A 19,480-nucleotide genomic window follows, 5' to 3' on the forward strand; every position below is an offset into this window, starting at 1 on the left:
CTATCTCCTGTACCACCTAACTGCCCAGTTCTAATTGTTAGGAAATCTTTCTTTATATCAATCATAAGCCTTCCTTAGCATATCTACCTGCTCCTCATAGTTCTACCTTCTGGGTCCAAGGAGAAGCATCTGATCTACTTTCCACAAGCAGCCAGCTCTTTATAGAGTTGAAGGCAGATCAGAATTTCCCTCCTCAGTCCCTCGCCCTTGATTCTTTTTCCTCCCTTTCCCATCTTCCTCTCTCTCCCTCCTCTCACTCCGCCTCACCCATGCATCTCCTTTTCTCCCTAGCATGTCTCGTTCCTTTGGAAAGAGCTACCAGGTGGGCAGTACCCTTGGAGTCCATGCCATCACTGTCTTCTGCTCCTGGGACTACAGGGTAACCCAAAGATGGGCTTCCTTACAACATGACAACATTAGGACACAGTTAAAGGTGAATGGGGCCCAGGGATTGCTGGGATCAGTCATTTCTCCTATTACATAATACCGCCCCCCCCCCATCCACTCCACACAGATCGTCCCACCCTGTGACTCACTAACCCAAGTAACTTTCAACCTCTGCCTGAGATTTGATACCAAAGTAATAGGCTGGAACCAAAAAAAAAAAAAAGGTTTACTTTAGATAATAGGTTTTTAAGTTATATCTTCTAATGCAAGGAGCCTAGATGCGTTTGTGTAGGTAGCTCTGTGTAGGCTGCTCAGGTATTAAGTAGGGGCGTCTCCACCTATCCTGAGGGTTCATGTGCTGTGGAATTTTAAATCCAGCTCTGTCATTCCTTCACCTCCAACAATTAGAGTTCCTTTTGTGTACTGAGCACTGTGGAAAGGATGCAAAAGAAGGAGAACATAATGTTGGTCTTCTGGGACTTTCCGAGATGGTTAGGGAGATGGCACGCCCACAAAATAGCCCTAAGAATCCAAGGATAAACACAGACTGATGGAATACAGATTAGCCCTCTTGGAATGGCTTCCTAAAGTTAGGGTGGGAGTATGCCTGAGGAGATGCTCCTCCTTCCCTTCTTTCTAGAAGTGACTTACCGACAGTCCAGATTGATGTGTTGGTTGGTTAGTTTTGTCTACTTGCTTTTTCTCTCTCTCTTTTTTTTTTTTTGGTTACAAGTTATGATTTGCTGGTCTGAGAAGAGGAGAGTAATATACTCAGAAATAAAGGTATCAAAAATAAAAGAGTAATCAAATCACTATTTTTTTAAATTCAAAGGCAAATTGATCTGTTATAAATATTTTTGTTTAAATGAGACATGAAATCTTTCCCTTTGTCTTTGACCTACTTGGGGTAGATCCCTAAGGAGAAAGACCACTAGGTCAAAGGAAATACACAGTTTAGTGACATTTTGGGTATGGATTCCAAATTATTTTCAAGAATGATTGGTTACCAATTCACAACTCCATCTACGATGCATTTGTGTGTCCTTTTCCTCATGGCCCCTCTATCATATACTGTTTCCATCTTTCATTATCTTTATCAACCTGATTGGTATGAAGTGAAATCTCAGAGTTGTTTTAATGTGAACATTTTCTATTGTTACTAATTGGCAACATTCTCTCAAATGGTTGTCAATAGCTTACATTCACTTTTTAAAAACTGCCTATATGTATCTGGGAAAGATGCAGGGACTTTTTAACACTAATTCAGGAAGGATAAGGGGAAGGGAGGCATTCCAAGGGGTGGGCATGTAATTAAATAATCAGCCCTTGTCTGGGGAAGGTGAGCATATTCAGTTAGTTGGAGAAGAGAAGCCTTGTTGAGAAATCATAGGATCACAGAGCTAGAGATCAATGGGACCTCAGAATTCCCTCTCATCCAACCCCTCTGGATGAGGGAATCATGGCCCAGGTGATTACATGGGGTCACTCAGATAGTAAGCATCAGACAGTCAGGATCTGAACCCAGCTTCTCTGACTCCATTTTGATGTCCTCCCCCCCCTGCCCCATTCCATCCCCATACCATTGGCTTCCTGAGAGAGATAAGGTGTGGTGAGTTGAGGGTTGGAGGTGAAGTGATGGTGGATGGACTTTAAAAAGCTACTGAGCTGTTTTTTAAAATGATAGAGTGCTGGGAGTCATTGTAGGTTCTTGAGTACAAAAGTGATATAAGGATAAGATCGGGGTTCAAGTGGAAGTTCTGATGCTGAAACGCTGTGTGACCTTGGACAAATTACTTAATCTCTCTGAGATTTGTTTTCCTCTTCCATAAAATGGGATAATAATTGTAATATCTCTATCACAAGGTGATTGCCAGGAAAATGCTTTCGGAGAGCTTTTGAGGAAGATAAGTTTGGACCTTGAGTCAAGGAGACAAACTAGGAGGTTCTTCTAGAAACCTTCCAGGAATGAGGGATATGGAGCCATGGCTCAGTAGCCAGGGCTAACAGGCTGTGGGAAGATCAGTCCTTAAGGGATGCTACCAACCAGCTATGACCCTAGAATGATTGTAGCTTCTTATGTTCCTGTCCCTTCCCTTGTGTACCTTCTCTCCTAGTTTTTCTACACAGATGTTGACTTTCTGGGTCCTTGCTGGGTGTGGGAGGGCCCTGGGCTCTGACTGTCCTGTGGTCCTCCTGGCAGGAGCTGTTGGCCGAGGGGCAGCTGAAGCAACACCCGAGAAGTGTGTGTGGAAGACTGAGACAGATGACAGTGCTGCTTCTGGTGTGGCTGCTGTCCCTGGGCTCTGCCCTGGGTTGTGCCATTGCTGTCTACTCATTCTCAGAGTTCATGCATGAAGTGAGCCCTCCAACTTTTGGTTACTTTGATCCTAGGAAGGGGTAGAAGGTTGGGAGTTAGGGCTGGAGCTGCCTGGTAAAAACTGCTTTAGAGGGGCTCCAGCTCAAGGATTTCTTCCTCCTCTTCGTGGTCCCCTCCATTTCTTGTCTTAGACTGTCCTTTCCTCTGCCCTGGGAGCCTAAACCTTGAACTTTGGGCCCAGCATCAGCATCTGAATGTCACTCACGGCATCATTAGCATCCTTCCACTTCTCCCTCTGTGTACCTCATCCCTTTCTTTTCCACCTCTCTCTCTTCCATTCTTTATTTTGGTCTTCTCTGAGATAATTTGTCAAGGACTTTGCAAACCTTAAAGCACTAGATAACTGTTAGTTATGATTTCCCATCTTTCTCCTTCTCCCTTATTATTTCTCTCCTACCTCTGCCTTAAGTCTCTCAGTGGAATTTTGGGTAATTAACTCATAGCTTGCAGATGTTTTTTGAAGGGAGGACAGGACTTTGAGTGCCCATCTCAACCTGTGATCCATCCCCAACCCTGTAGACTTTTCACATCAATGTACCCTCCTCTCCAAGTCTCCATCTAGTGATTTACTTGGCCAGAAAAATGCCTAACCTGCCCCAGAGTTTGCCTGATCTTACCTCCTCTATGTGAGCAAGCTTGTTCCCTTATCATTTCATCCACAGAACCATGAAGTTAGGACCCAGATGATCAGTGAGAAGCTCCAGGAAGCCAGTCTGCTGGCTCTGCCCCTCATAGTCTGTATCATCAGTCTGGTGGTTCCCTATCTCTACAATGTCCTAGCCAGCTGGGAGCAGCATGATTCTCCTGTTTTGGAGGTGTACGTGGCCATTTGCAGGTAGGGCAGGGCTCTGTTCTTCCGTTGCCACCCTTTGAGGATCTGACAGATTTGCCTGCCTGTCTACTTCCCCACCTACAGCATCCTTCACTCATTTTCCCCTTTTTCTCAGGAACCTGATTCTCAAGATGGTTATTCTGGGACTTCTCTGTTACCACTGGATGGGCCGTAAGGTTAGATCACTGGAAGACCAGGTAAATGTGCCAAGAAAGACATTTCTTTTTCTTTTCTTCTAATGTTTTTTTCATTATTAAATTTTACTTTTAATTTATGAAATAAAACAAGCATTTCTATAACAGTACAATAAAAACGATGATTATACATGAAACTGCAAATCTATTGTGCACAACTTGCTGTTCTTTTCAAATATACAACAAAATTATCATGTAAATTTCTTTTTTTCTCCTCCCCTCCACGGCTGCTATTAGACACACACATGCATGCACGCATACACACACATTCTATACATCCATTTTTCAGTTCTTTCTCTGGATGCAGATAGCATCTTTCTTCATATATCCTTTACAGTTCATTGGGTATTTATAATAATCAAAATAACTTATTTATTCAAAGTCATTCCTAAAACAATATTGCTGTTAGTGTATATAGTGTTCTCTTGGTTCTGCTCATTTTACTTTTCATTATTTTGCTCAAGTCTTTCCATGTTTTTCTAAAATCATTGAGCTCATCACTTCTTATATTTTTATTAACAAAGACATTTCTGGGAGCCCAGAGGGCACACTGTCTTCATGCTGTACCTCATACATAGGCACTGCATGTTTGCTGAGTTGAATTGAATATGGTGGGTGTCATAAAGGATATTGATTGAGACCCGTTTGTTTTTAGAACATTTCTCACCACTTCCCCTTCCCCCCCCTGCCCCCCCCCCAAAAAGAATTGGGAGCTGTACCCAGACATGGGGACAAACAAAGTATCCCTAGCCCTGAGGTGACTTTTATTTCTTCTTGGAGGCAGTTGGAAAGTCTAACAGTCAGGGTTTGAGTTATGGTCCCAACTGTGACTTTAGATAAGTAATTTCCCTGCTCTGACCTTGTTTCCTTATCTATAAAGAACAGAGTAGGAGAATATTAGTCTCTTAGGGTCGAGAGCTCAGAGGCCCACTGGTTGACTCTTTGCAGAAATATCACCCTCTCTTACAGTGGTGGTAAGAATTAAATAAAATAAATAATAAAATAAATAAATGAAATAAAATAATCTCCAAGGAAGTGCTTTGTAAACACAAAGCCTACAAGTGTATACAGCCATTAGAGAATTCTTTTTTATCATTATCAGTGCTGGGAGACGTTTGTGGGTCAGGAGCTCTACCGCTTCATGATGATGGACTTTATCTTCACACTGGTCGACACTCTCTTTGGAGAGCTGGTCTGGAGGTAAGAGAGACAGCAGAAGGATAGAATTAAATCTGGGATGGACTTGCAGGGATTATTTGGTTTCTCCCTCTCCCTTCTCATTTCTTGCCCTTAGGTTTTTCTCTTCCACCTCTGCCTTCTCCAACATAGACAGTGATTTTGGAAACCTCTTACTTAATGCAAACACAAACCAGCATGACGTAGAAGATAAGAGTGCTGGATTTGGAGTCCGGAAGATCCAAATCCTAAGTCTTGGCTCTGACGCTCAATTATGTGACTCTTGGCCGGTCACTTATCCTTTCACAGACTCAGTTTTGTCAACTATAAAATGGAGATAATAGTAGCACCTACCTCATGAGGTTGTTGAAAGGATCAAAGGAGATAATACACAAAAAAATGAGTTTTGTGAACTTTAAAGGGCTATATAAGGTTATTATTAGTATTAGTATAAAGGGAAAAACAAAAATTTTAAAAAGAGACTTTAAGCTCTATATTCCTCTCCTTGGGGAGTCTGTTGACTTACTCTGTAACCTCTGGTGAGATACTTAGCCTCTCTTTGTCCCCTCCACCCCCATGTGCGAATGACTCATTCCCACATTCATTCAGTATAACAAATGCTGGCATTCTAAGCCTCTAAGTGATGTGGTGAAAGATCATGGGTTTGTACCATTCCCAGTTCAGTGATCTTACATGAACCCTTTGCTGCCTGAAGATTATAGAATCATATTGCCACAGGGAGCTTTTTGAGATTAAGTCAAACTCCCTCATTTTACATGGGAGAGAACTGAGGTCCGAAAAGGGAAACTGACTTCCCCTATGGTCACACAGCTAATCAGTGGCAAAGCTAGGACTAAACCCTAGTCAATATAATAATATCTGACATTCTTATCTCTTTGAATAATGATAATAATAGCTAGCATTATGACACTGGGCAAGTCACTTAATCCCTGCCTCCCTCAATTTTCCATCTGTAAAATGTAAAATAGCACTCAGGGTTGTTGTGAGGATAAAATGAGATTGTTATCTGCAATGCAGTTCGCAAACTTTAAAATGCGAGTAAGTGCTATTATATATTGTTATTATTATATGATTATATAATACTTATTATATGGTGCTTATCTAGCTACATAAATGCTAGCTATAGCAATTATTATTATCATTATGTAGCACTTTAAAATTTGCAAAGCACATTTCAGACACAATCTCATTTGGAATTCACAACAACCCTGGGAGGTGGTTGCTATTATCATTCCCATTTTATAGATGTGGTAACTGAGGCAGACAGCTGACTCTCGGTCCAGCAGTCTAACCACTGTGTCACTTAGCTGACAGAAACTCCTGGAAGTCTTTTCCATATGTTGGTTAAATTAAGTTGCACAGACCTCTCGGTCATTTGGGCTTTTGGACCCACCTACTGAGAAAAGTGAGGGACATCTACATTTTTTGCCACTCCCAAGGTCTGTCTTATAGCTCTTCTGAGTGAATGACAGTTGGTTAGGCCATTGATGATTAGACAGCCAGTTTATTTGAGCCTTGCGATTACTGCTTCTGCCCTTTAGGCTCATTACAGAGAGGCTGAAGCAAGATCGGAAACCAGAATTTGATGTTGCTCGAAATGTGCTGGAGCTGATTTACGGGCAGACCCTGACCTGGTGAGTTCTCCCATCCAGACTTGCCCCACTGTGGTCAATCAGCAGCTGCCCCCCAGAGCCTGTGTGAATAGCTCCCTGGCTCTGAGGTGGAAGAGACAATTCTTCTGCAAAGGCATGTTGGAGCATCCCACAGGTAGGGCACCTCACCTTGGGCTCATCGGTACAAGGACAGGGACCATTTGGGTTCCCATATCCCCCCTTTATTCCTATGAGCTAAGGGGGGAGACTTGGAAACTCCTTGCCTAGTCTCCTTAGAAGCCAAGAGAGGATTTTATTTCATTTCCATTGTTGCCCCATGAGGTGGGGAGAGATCCGCTGCTAGGTGCAGTGAGGTTGCCTTGGGGTTATTTTTAAGAGTCTGGCCCAGGCCTGAATTCCTTATGTCCACCATGATGACCTGGATGGCTGGAAGGAGGGGATTTGTGGCCATTCCCATTAATCAACAGAAGATCTATCCTACAGCAAAGTCCACCATACGCCCTTGAGTGCAGTGAGTGACTTCTTTTAGAGTTTCTCATGTGAAAGGCCTCCCTTGACCCACAGGACTCTGCTCCATGACCTCTTTAGACATAGGGCCTTCAGCTTTCTGGCTCAAAGGACAGGGAGTGGGGGACGGGGGTGGGGGAGGGGCACGGGGCCTGCAAGCAGATATTTGTAGTTCCAGGATTGGAGGGATCTTTCTCTTCTTTTTTCCCTGTAGGCTGGGTGTTCTCTTCTCCCCTCTTCTCCCTGCCATCCAGCTTCTCAAGCTCCTGTTCCTGTTCTATATCAAGAAGGTAATGAGGTTCTGCTGCGTAGTCAGTCACAAACATTTATTAAGCACCTGCTGTGTGCCAGGCACTGTGCGAAACACTGGGGAGAGAAGCAAAAGTTGGTCCCTACCCTCATGGAGCTAACAATCAAATGTTTACCCTGGAGGAAGGAATTGTTGCCTCAGGAGTTACCTTCTGGCTGGGACTGTGGGCTGTTCTGTATCTACAGAGCAAGCAAGGCCTACTTGTAAAATGGATTCAACACCTACTTTTCAGGGTTTCTGTGAGGAAAAGAGGTTAGATACAGGGGTGGGGAGCCTGTGGCCTTACGGTCACATGTGGCCTTTTAAATCCTTAAGTGTGTCCTTTTGACTGAATCCAAATTTTATAGAACAACCTTGGATTCAGTCAAAAGGCCACACTTAAGGATTTAGAAGGCCACATGTGGCTGTAAGGTCACAGGTTCCCCACCTCTGTAAACCTCAAATATAGAAGTGTGTGTGTGTTGTTATTGCAGGGTGTTTTATTCACAATTGACTCTGACCCTTTTCAAGAGACTTGTTTCCCTTCGTGTCCTACCTCTAAATTGTTCCTAGGGAGCCATAGCCTTTCTATTTGGAAACTTGCTGGACCACAGGGCTACCTACCCCCACTTTCTGCTTCTCTTATGTACATGCCTTTCCCTAAACAGACTTCCTTCTTTATCCTCTATATCCCCCCAACCCTGCCATCTCTGAAACAACAGAAACAAAAACAAACCCAAAGTCCTTTGGACTCCACTGATCTGCCTGTATACTTTCCTCTCTCCTTCTCTAGATTTCTAGGCCTGAAGGATGGAGAGAGAGAGGGGAACCATAGAAAGCAACCTCTTTTGTCTTTTCTAGATCAGCCTGATGGCAAACTGCCAGGCGCCTAGGAAACCCTGGAGAGCTTCGCACATGACCACCATTTTCATCACTCTCCTCTGCTTTCCCTCCTTCTTAGGGGCAGCCATATTCCTCTCCTATGCTATCTGGCAGTAAGTCAACATTGCTGGGAAGGTCAGCTTTGGGATTTATTGATTTGGTTTGTGTTGCTGTCAGTTTCTCTTAGGATGTAGGGATAGAACTGGGTGGTGAGACTGGAGTGAGAGTAAGGAAGACATTTCAGTTCAGTGTCTATGAAGGACCTTACAGGGAAGTTTGGATTCAGTCAAAGGGATGCACTTGAGGACTTAGAGGGCCCCATGTGGCCTTGAAGCCTTGGGTTCCCCACTCCTTCCAAGCTGAAAGTGATGGAGGTAGAGCTAGGAGCTGGAAGGGAGGGAGGCACCTGGCCTTCAGATTATTTTAGGATCTGAGGGTAAGTCTCTAAGGCGCACATTGCTTATGTAATCTGTCCTCCTCAGTGTGAGGCCCTCCAGGACTTGTGGCCCCTTCCGGACTTTGAACACCATCTATGAGGCTGGCAAAGTCTGGATTCGTCACCTGGAGGAGGCCAGTCCCAGTGTTACTTGGTTCACCTGGATCCACCAGTATCTGGTGGAAAACACCTTTTTTATTTTCTTGGTATCGGCTGTGCTTTTGTGAGTAGAAAGGGCTATAGGTGGGGAGGGAGTTGGAAATGATCCTATGACCGCCCCCTTCTCTCTGAAACAATTCCACCCCCTCTGACTATGGTGCATAGGTTCCCCCCACTCCCATCTTCCTGATCCCAGACTATCCCGTCTAGCCATCTTGTATATTGTAAGCAAAGGGTCAGTCATATAAATATGTATAACCTGGGACATGTTACTAGGTCCCAGAATTGAAAAGGCTCTCAGAGGCCGTCTAGTCCAACCTGTAGTTCAGTAGAAATCCCCTCTGACATCCTGACAAATGGCCATCTGGCGTCTGCCTGAAGACAAATGATTGTGTGGCTTCTCTTTCCCCCACCTGGTTTTTGGTTTCCTTGTTTGTAAAATGAGTATGTTGGACTAAATGGTTGTAAGAGCCTGTCGAGTATCCCATCTCCTCTTCCCATTACAAGGGATGGAAGGCAAGATATTCCATCTGTGTTCCTGGAGACAATACAAATGATCTATCCCCCTCCCCCTCAAATAGCACTTGTTATAGGACCCTGCTCATCATCGTCTTCATCATCATCGGTTCATTCAGCTAACCTTTATGTTAGGTCCTATTTATAATATTAATCGCTAGCTTTCATATAGCACTATAATGGTTTACAAAGTGCTTTATTAATGTCTCATTTGATCTTTATAACAACACTGGAAGGTAAGTCCTATTATGATCCTCATTTTACAGATGAGGAAAATGAGGCAGAGGGCAGTTAAATTATTTGCTTAGGGTCACACAGCTAGTAAGTGCCTGAGGCCAGATTTGAACTCCAGTCATCTTGCCTCTAGGTCCAATGTTCCATCCTCTGTGCTGCCCAAGGTGCCTATTTCCTTCTCTTTCCTGGCCTATATCCTTCTTCGCATCACGCTCTAAGCTAATGAGCCCCAGGTTTAGTAAATACCTGTTTACCACTGAGTGCAAAGACCACTAGAATTATCTTCACATACAAAGAACAATATGTGTTTAAGAACTTTTGTGTTTTCTTTAGAGCTGTGATCTACTTCAATATCCAGGTGGTGAAGGGACAGCGGAAGGTTATCTGCCTCCTCAAGGAGCAGATTAGTAATGTAAGAGTGTGTGTGTATGTGTATATAGTGTGTGTACACAAATATATATGTGGTGTATATGTAGTATTTGTATGTGGCATGTGCACACATGTGCATTGGTATATGTGTGCACGTATATCCACAGGGCATACACACATGTGTGTACGCACACACATGCTCGTGGCACACATACATGTGTGTGCACACCCACCTGTATGACATGTGGCATGTGCTTGCATGTGGTTTGTATGCGTGTATGTACATGTGGTGGTGCATACCTCTCTATATATTATATAAATATATATATATATAATATATATGTGGTGTGCATGCACTATATATATTGGTATGTGCAATGCATGTATGTGATGTATGCCCATATGGGTATGCAGTACACACACATGTATGTGGTTTGTGTGTGCCTATATCTGTATGTGGTGTGTGCATATGTGTGGTGTGTGCACGCTTGGTATGTGTATATGTGTGTGCTATGTGTGTGTGTGTGCATCTATGTATATGTGGTGGGGGAGGGGGCGAGCTACAGTCTTGTCCCCTCTGCTCATCTGTGCCATGTCCCTTTCTCTTTACCTCTTCTCATCTTCTGTGTGCCTCTGCTATTCCAGGAGGGAGAGGACAAAATCTTCCTTATCAACAAGCTTCACTCCCTTTATGAGAAGAGGGCAACCACCAGCTAAGGGTCTGAAATTAAGAGACTGCAGGTAAGGTGAGAGGCCAGAGTGGAAGGAAGGGGAACCAGGGCTGTGGTAGGGGGAGCAGACATAAGAAGGGAAGGGAGACAAGCTGGGTCTAGCCTGGGCAAAAGACTGGCATTTTCTTGAGGACTAGAATATTTTGCCAGGAGCCTGGTGCTAGTGATGTCTTCTGATAATTCTGTATTGTGCAGAGTACTTTTGTGCACAGCCTCTCACTGGGGGCAGGTATTAGTATCCTCATTTCACAGATGAAGCATCTTGAGCCTCAGAGAGGCTAAGTGATTTGCCTAGGGTCGCACAGTCAAGGATCGAACTCGTCTCTTCTGATCCTCTTTATCCTGCCCCACACCCCTGACTACCTTGCTAGTTACCCTCCTGGCAACAATGCCAAAGAAGATCTCTAGTCTATGTACAGCCCCATCCCCGAGTTAAGAATGATGTGGTGATGTAAGGTATTGTAGCAAAAAGAGTGCTTGATTTGGAATCAAGAAGACTTGAATTCAAATTCTGATTCAGATGCTTACTAGCTCTGCTACTCTGGGGCAAAATTACTTAATCTTTTTCATCTGTAAAATGGGGATAATAGCACCTACCTCACAGGGCTGTTGTGAGGATGAAATAAGATAATGTATGTAAAATTTTTTTTAGACCTTAAAGTGTTATGTAAATGCTAGTAGTAGCAGTAATTGTTGTTAACTCCTTGGTCAAAGGGACTCTGTTTCAGTTCCTTACTTCCCTTGACTAGGAAATGTTATAACCCTGAGCAAGTTATTTCCCATCTCTGGGCCTCAGTTTCCTCATCTGTAAAATGTGAGTGTTGGACTTGAGGACCTCTAAGGTCTCTTCCAGCTAGCTCTGACATTCTATAGTTTTACAGCTGCCACTGGTCTAGACTCACTGAATATGAGTGGTGTGTGTGTGTGTTGGAGATGAAGGGGTTGGAAGGGAAGGTTTTATATATGCATGTACATCTTTTCCTAGCTATTATGTTACATATAGTATTTTGTTGTTTAGTCATTTCAGTCATGTCTGACTGTTCATGACCCCGTTTTGGGTTTTCTTGGCAAAGATACTGAAGTGGTTTGCCATTTCCCTTCCCAGCTCATTTTACAGATGAGGAAACTGAGGCAAACAGAATTGCCCAAGGTCACATAGCTAGTAAGTGTCTAAGGCTGGATTTGAACTCAGGTCTTCCTGATTCCAGGCCAGGCACTCTATCTCACTGTGACCCCTAGCTGCCCATAAAATTAGGAAAAAGAATGAATTGAAATTCTGTTGGCACTTCTATTAGAAAGGCTGGTCATTTCTTAGTTTAGGCAAACCCCTCTGTGTTGATTAAAGGTCTGTACAAAAATGACTGAGCCTGAGTCTTTTATATAGAATGCAAGAAGTAAAATTAAAAATTATTTTTATTTATATCAGTCTGTGCACACATCATCTTATTTAAAATATATTGTAAAAAAAAAAAGGAATGAAATTGGACCCTAATTCTTGAATTGACTAATTTTCTTCTTAGCTGCCCATCAGTGACATACAGTCTTTATGTGTGTGTTTTCCTCATTTTTTCCCTTTCTCCTACAAGCAAATCACTAGGTTAGGTGATAGGATGGTCTCACTTCAGCTTTAATAACTTTGATGCTTAGATTCCCACTAAGCCTCAGGGTTTACTTCGTCTGCACTTAAGGCTGCAGGTGCTATAGTAGAAACACTAATGAACTTTGAATCAGGAGAGACTCAGGGTTGAACCTAGGGGTATGCCAGTAAATGTTTAATTACAGGCTCACTGAAAATTGGTAACATACTTTAAAATTTAATTTGCATTTTTTACATTCTTTCCCATCATTTTCTTGAGTCTAGAAACCAACTAAACAATAAATCAAGCCTTGATTTGTAGTGTTTGCTGATCTCTGAGGTATAAATGCTCACACTGAAAATTTAACAATTGGTTGGGGTTCAGGGTTGCTTCAGCACATGCTTGGTTGAACCCCACTTCTGACACTTTCTAGCTGTGTAACCATGGGCAAGCCCTGGCTTCTTACAGTTTCCTCACCTGTAAAATGGGGATAATAGCATTGGTAGCACCTATCTCATGGAGTGTGAGGATCAAATGAGATAATATATGTAAATGCTTTGTGAACCTTAAAAGTGGCATATAAATGCCAGTGTGTGCTTTTTGTTTTGTTTTGTTTTGTTGATGCCTTTAGATTTAGTTCCCGAAGGACTGGTTTGTGAAATTTCAGCTGGACTGTTACAGTGATGTACTGATTGATCTTCCTTGCCTCAAATCTCTTTTCATGATCATCCATCCCTCACATATACAAAAATAATTTTCCATATGTACAGATCTGACCATATTGCTTCCCTTTTTAATAAACTAATTGACTACAATTACCTTTAAGGTAAAATATAAATTTCCCTCTTTGGTTTTTAAGACTCTTCGCAACATGGCTCTAGATTATCCTTCTAGCCTCACTAAACATTATTCCCCTTCCTTCATTATAGATTCCAGTCACACTGGCCTCCTCCTCTGTTGCTCACACACAGTATTCCATCTCTTATCTCTAGGTTTTTGCCTTGGCTCTCCACCCACCCCCTTCCTCATCATCTTTGCCTTTAGAATCCCCAGTTTTTTCTTTAAGACTTAGTTCAAACATCACCTTCCACATGAAGCCTTTTCTATTCTTCCCTGCCCCACCCTGACCCTTTGCCCATGCCATCTCTCCCAAACCACATGAAATTTATTTTGTATTTCTATAAACCCCTTAAGAGTAAGAACTACTTTTTTTTTTTTTTGTCTTTGTATCACCAGTGCCTTACACAGATCCTGGAACATAATAAGCACTTAATGAATTCTTATTGATTGAATAAATGTGCCAATATACTTTCAAGAAGAAATCAGGAGCCAGAGTGGGGAAGGATGATGGGTGAGCATCTAGGTGAAGCTCAATAAGTGTAACAAGAAAAGTGATACTGTCATGGGAACATACTATAGAACACCTAGACATAAGAGGAAATGGACAGGGAGTTTGAAAACATTACAGAATTGGCAAGGTATCATGTCCTAGTACTAATAGGCACTTCAGCTGTGAAAATATCTGCAGGAACACTGTCAAAAAAGTGGATTCCTCTAATAGTCTCATTCTTCAGAAGCTGGAGGAAGTGGTGAGAGCAGGTGCTGTTCTCAACCTTATTCTGACCAATAAGGGAGAACTGGTAACTGAGGTACAAATGATGGGAACCTTGGAGATTGTTGACCGCGCCCCTTAAGAGTTGTGATAGAGGAGAAGAAAGCCAGGCAAAGGATGATATGCTCTTAGAGCATCAGATTCCAAAGGCTTCTGAGAAGGGATAGATAGGATTTCTGGCCTGAAATTCTATAGGGGATGGGAATATTTCTGGACTAAAATTCTGAACACGCAAGAAATAATTCCAGTGAGGAATCAAAGCAGGATCTGTCTAAGACTAATTAAGAAACACAGAAAATTCATTAATTTAGATTTTGAGAAGACATACATGGAAGATGCAGGAGCAGCCGACAGAAATGACACAATCCTGTACGAATAGTGTCTCAAGATATAAACGAGCTGAACTTGGCAACACACGCCAAGAACAACAAAGGTAAAAACAAGAGGAGACTCAAAGAAGGGATAAACCTGATACTTAGGGTAGATGGGATAATGAAAAGAAAGAAGGAATACTGAAATCACATCTTGTATCATTTTTTTTCTGCTGAGAAGATAGTCTTTGTACTGGAAAGGATAGAATGAAAAATAGCCAACAATTGAAACTCAGATGAAAGCTAAGTAGAGAGCCAGCCAGTAAATGAGCACTTGGTAGTCCTCAATGAGTTTAGATCACCACACTTAAACTACCATGGTACTAAAAATCCTGACAAATGTGTTTGATGAACTGCTCCCACTGATCTCCAAAAGATCAATGGAAAATGATTGATATGTTACAGGACTAGACAAAGACAAATATCTTGTGAGTCTGCAAACCATAGGTCAATGAGCTTGACTTTGATTTCTGGCAAAATTCCAGAACATATTATTAAAGGGATGGTTTATGAACTTTTAGAAAGGGAAGCAATGATTATTGGGTATCAGCATGACTTTTTCAAGAAGGGGTCATGCCAGACTAACTTTGTTTGGATTTTTTTTTTTTTTGGTCAGGGTTATATTTGTAGATCAGGGGATATTAAAGACATAGTTTATCTAGATTTCAACAAGGCATTTGACAAAATTTTTTGTATTATGCTCATGGACAAGAAGTTCAGATGAAGGCTAGACAGTAGTGAAGTTAGGTGAGCTAATTGAATGGCTGGACATTATAGTTTGATGTTGACTTGGAAACTCTTCAGATGTGCAATGAAAGTATCTTTAGTCTCCCCAGAACAATAGGAAACATACCTCCACACTCATTGGACTGGGTTAGCTTGCATGTCTGGAGAGATTTCAGTTACGGAGTCAATCTGGTTCACTTTGACCAGGAGGCAGTTTTAGGTTTTTTCATTCACAGCCTTTTCAATGTGCTTGGGATTGGTTACTGTGAGATCATCCTCTACCACCTGGATGCCTGCAGTAGCAGCAATCCTCACACTCCAGATAACTTCACAGTCATCCTAGTCAAAGAGATCTTTAATAGATACCATTAGATAGTCCTTGATAAAAAGTCTTATACAGATCCCCAAGTGCATCGGGGATGACATATCTGCTGGGGTTATCAGGAGACTTGAAGTCCGAGTTATATTTCCCAGATCAGAAGAATTCCAAGGCTGCAATATCCATGCCAATAACAACCTCATAAGTATAGCCAGCCCTACCAGTAGCATTCCTTAGCAGCTCTAGAGATTCTTTATTCTCTGGGATATTAAGAACAAAGCTGACCTCATCTCCCACATTGGTAACATCTTGCCCATTTTTCTGTTTAATAACATTCTTCAAGTTGTGGAGCATTCTTCAATGCTCACGGCCTTCTTGAAGGGAGCTCCAACATGGAGGATCACGATCTCTTGCATTGCCAGCTTGTTACCACCAGGGAAGCCACCAATTTGTAGCTCAATCAGCATTACATTATTGTGTCTATTCTCCCAGAGAATTGTCATTTTCCTTTTTGGTCATCTTTGCCCAACTCAATCCTATTCTCATGTGTTGTGTTGTTGTTCAGTCATTTCCATCTCTTTGTGACCTCATTTGGGGTTTTCTTGGCAAGGATATTAGCGTGGTTTGCTATTTCCTTCCCCAGTTCATTTGACAGATGAGGAAACTGAGGCAAACAGGGTTAAATGATTTTCCCAAGGTCACACAGCTAGTAAGTATCTGAGACCATATTTGAACCCAAGAACATGAGTCTTCCTGACTCCAGACCTGGCTCTTTATCCACTGCGCCACCTAGCTCCCCCTATTTCTCACGAGAGAGGCTTATAGCCAACAAAAACATATCTATCCTCCTTTGTTTTTTTTGTTCTGCTGTGGAAGCTTCCAGACAGTTAAAATCTAACTGCTACCTGGACACCCACAGCAATAGCTGTGCAAGTGTTATTGAGAAATTTCCTTTCCCTACCTCTTCCCAGCTTTGGCAAGTCCCCTCTGAAGCAGGCACTCTGGGGCAGCAATGGATAAACAGGAGCCAGACTCACTTTTTTTTCTCTTTTGGGTAGGGCAGAGTGAGTAGTACAGTAGTACAGGATCAGTAGGCATGGACGGTCTGTGATCTCCATCATGGGTTACACAGTAGTAATGTATAGGGCGTCCCAAAAGTCTTAGTACAGTTTTAAGCTGTCAAAGCATATATGATTTATATGTATATGATTTATAAATAAATATATGTTTTGAGGGTGTGTGTTAAAATACTGCTGTGGGTACTTGATCAAAAAAGTTTGGAGTTCACACTTTAGGCTAACCTCATTTTGCAAGTACAAAGTGGGCATGGCACCAATCCCCCACTCTTTCCTTTCTTTGCACTGGGACTGGTTCACTCGCCGTCAGCTGTATCCACACTGGCAGGTTGGGATGGTTCTCTGAAGGTGTTTGGCCACGTGGCCACGACTCAGTCTCAGGGTCTTAGGGCTAACTCTGGTGTGGGAATATATTTACTATGTGCAACTTCAGCTCCTGAGGCCACACCAGTGTACTTAATGTTTAAGAGAATTGACACCTTTTTTTTTTCTCACATCAACTCTTTCTTATTTAAAATAAAATTTTATTTACATTTTTTGTTTTTATGTTGTTAAAAATTTCCCCTCTACGCCTGTACTTCACCTTCTCTTAGAACTTCATAAGAAACTTTATAAGAACTTTATAAGTATTTTTTAAAGAAAGAGAAGAGAAAAAATTAGCAAAACTGATGAATATATTGAAAAAAGTCTTACAATATATGCAATATCTTGCACTCAAAGATCTCCCGTGTGTGCAAAAGAGTTGGGGAGGTATATTCTTATCTCTTCTTTGGGACCAAACTTGCTCTTTGTAATTTTGCAACATTTATTTGTTATTGTTTTGTGGTTTTGCTCTTTGTTGTAGTCACTGTGTATATTGTATTCTTGGCTCTGTTTCACCTTACATCATTCCATGTAAGTCTTTCCATGTTTCTTTCTATTCATCATTTCTTACAACACAATAATAATTCTGTCACATCAGTGATTTCTTTATGTTTTGTTTAGTCATTCCCCATTTGATGGGCAGCAACAGTTTATACTTCCTTTCGACCACACAAAGTGCTGGTATAAATATCTTGGTCTGTCTGGGACTTTACTTTTTGTCAGTGACCTCCTTGGGGTATATACCTAGTGGTGGAATCACTAAGTCACAGGGGATGGACATCTTAGCTTACCACTAACTCTTAATCATGAACAAGTTAAAGCAAGAATAATAAAGTGACATAATGGCTCAACCCATAAACCTGTGCCACCTTCTGCCACGCATGCGTAAGTTGGGGAGAGTGGGCACAAACTTATAGAAACTTAGCATAGAGGCAGCTGAGTAGGAAAACCCATGCTCCAGGAACAACTCACAACTCTGGACTTCATGTCTTTATGTCCCTAATATCTTTAGGTCCAGACTATTATTACTTTATCTGCTGGGTCAAGCTGCGCCTCTTCTAGGCTTCTCTGCTCTATTTCTGGGTGAAACCACTTTTCTACCGGCTACTCCTCTTGGATTATTAAAGCAGTGTTAAGTCCTTTTACTGAAAGCAGAGAGACCCTAATCCTGGGATCTTTAGAGATTTTTGGATTGAGTCCCTTGACCGGTCTCTGAGTCAGTATCAACTCAAAGCAGTTCTCCTAACCCTGAAGTCACAGAGCTTTCAGGTCAGCTCACTGATCTCTGAGGGTCCTCTCAAGCCAGAGGTGAAGAAGCAAGGCAGACAAATCTCTGAAGAATCACCACCATTCAAACTTTAGGTGGCAGTAAAGTGCATCTTAACTTCTCCTTTCCCCAGCCAGCTTTCCAAGCAGCAGAGCTCTCCTCCATCAGATCAGCTCCCGGTAGTAGCTGCAAAGCTTGTTTTCCTCCATTCAGCTGCTCTCAGCATGAAGCAGTTGCTCTATACGTCTTCTTTCTTCACTTGGCTTTAAGCCGCTTCATTTCTGCTGCTTCTCCACTTAAATAGCCACCATCTTGGTGCTGGTTGCTTATCACCTCATGCCTGGACTATGGAAAGAGCCTTTTACTTCCTAATCTCCCTGCCTCTACTCTCCAATCCATTCTCCACTCAGCTGCCAAAGTGATTTTCCTAAAGCTTAGGTCTGATCGTTTCCCACCTCCTCTTTCCCGTGCCCCCCTCCCCATTCAATAAACGGTAGCTCCATATCACCTTCAGAATCAAACATAAAGCCATTTGTTTGGTTTTTAAAACCCTTCACAATCTGGCCCCTTCTACCTTCTAGTGTTTACTCTCCTCTTCATACTACATTATCTAGCAACACTGGCCTTCTTATGGTTCCTCGGGCTTAGTGCTCCATCTCCTGACTCCATGTCTTTGCAGTGGTTGTCCCCTGTGCCTTGCTGGAATGCTCTCCCTGCTTCTGCCACCTATCTTCCCTAGCTTCCTTCAAGTTCCCACCAAAATTTCATCTTATACAAGAAGATTTTCCCTATCCCCCTTAATGCTAGCGCTTTCCTTCTGTGATTATCTCAAGTTTATTCTGTATGTATGTTGTTTGTCCATAGTTGCTTGTATTTTATCTCCCCCATTAAAATATGTGCTCTTTGAAAGCAGGATCTGATTTTGCCTTCCTTTAATATTCTCAGTGTTTAACACAATGCCTATTATATGGTAAGTACTTAATAAATACCTGGGGACTTAACCCATCTTTGCTTTTGCTTTGACTTCCAGGTCCCTGAGGCCCTAAAGTTCTCTTCCATTTTACTTGAAGTATACTCATGGCTGAAGAACATTGATTGGGCCAGACACCAACCACTGAAGCTAGAAATTAATTCAGCAATGACTTCCACCTCTTCCCCCATTCTCTTTCTTCCAGTTTACTGGGGACTGGCCTGATGTAGTATTTATTTGAAATAAATAGTATTTTTATTTTGTTTTTTGAAATGATTTGTTTTTCATGTTCTATGGATTGGGCACAAACATTCCCCATATTCTCTCCCTTGGTACACATACCCCAAATCAGTAACCTGTGGTCTGAGAAAGGCCATTCTATCTGAAAAGCTTTTTTTAATACCAGAAATATCAATTTACCCACTGTGGGCCAAGTACTGTACTAACGTTGTTGTTGTTTAGTTGTTTCAGTCACG

At 42.2% G+C, this 19,480-nt stretch overlaps 1 protein-coding gene and 1 pseudogene across 7 annotated transcripts in view; one reads left to right on the top strand and one right to left on the bottom strand.

The window, feature by feature from the left end:
- The window catches only part of TMC6 (transmembrane channel like 6), a 43,386-nt gene extending 24,109 nt beyond the window's left edge, over positions 1–19,277 (top strand). For 3 of the 7 annotated variants that reach the window (XM_027850173.1, XM_027850179.1, XM_027850174.1), the window contains 12 exons: positions 292–433; positions 2,588–2,743; positions 3,427–3,599; positions 3,712–3,793; positions 4,893–4,990; positions 6,529–6,621; positions 7,322–7,397; positions 8,258–8,391; positions 8,761–8,937; positions 9,957–10,035; positions 10,638–10,733; positions 19,065–19,277. In XM_027850173.1, the coding sequence (XP_027705974.1) occupies positions 292–433; positions 2,588–2,743; positions 3,427–3,599; positions 3,712–3,793; positions 4,893–4,990; positions 6,529–6,621; positions 7,322–7,397; positions 8,258–8,391; positions 8,761–8,937; positions 9,957–10,035; positions 10,638–10,709 (1,282 nt within the window). In that variant the 3' untranslated portion in view covers positions 10,710–10,733; positions 19,065–19,277. Of the gene's footprint in view, positions 1–291; positions 434–2,587; positions 2,744–3,426; positions 3,600–3,711; positions 3,794–4,892; positions 4,991–6,528; positions 6,622–7,321; positions 7,398–8,257; positions 8,392–8,760; positions 8,942–9,956; positions 10,036–10,637; positions 10,739–14,223; positions 14,346–19,064 lie in introns of those variants that run through there. The other 4 variants (XR_003568106.1, XM_027850175.1, XM_027850178.1 and 1 more) reach the window with 4 other exon arrangements.
- Positions 14,963–15,907, bottom strand: LOC114034478 (annotated as a pseudogene).
- Positions 19,278–19,480: the final 203 nt, after the last annotated feature.

The sequence above is a fragment of the Vombatus ursinus genome, unplaced genomic scaffold (assembly GCF_900497805.2).
Source record: "Vombatus ursinus unplaced genomic scaffold, bare-nosed wombat genome assembly UNPS02008996.1, whole genome shotgun sequence".
NCBI lineage: Eukaryota > Metazoa > Chordata > Mammalia > Diprotodontia > Vombatidae > Vombatus > Vombatus ursinus.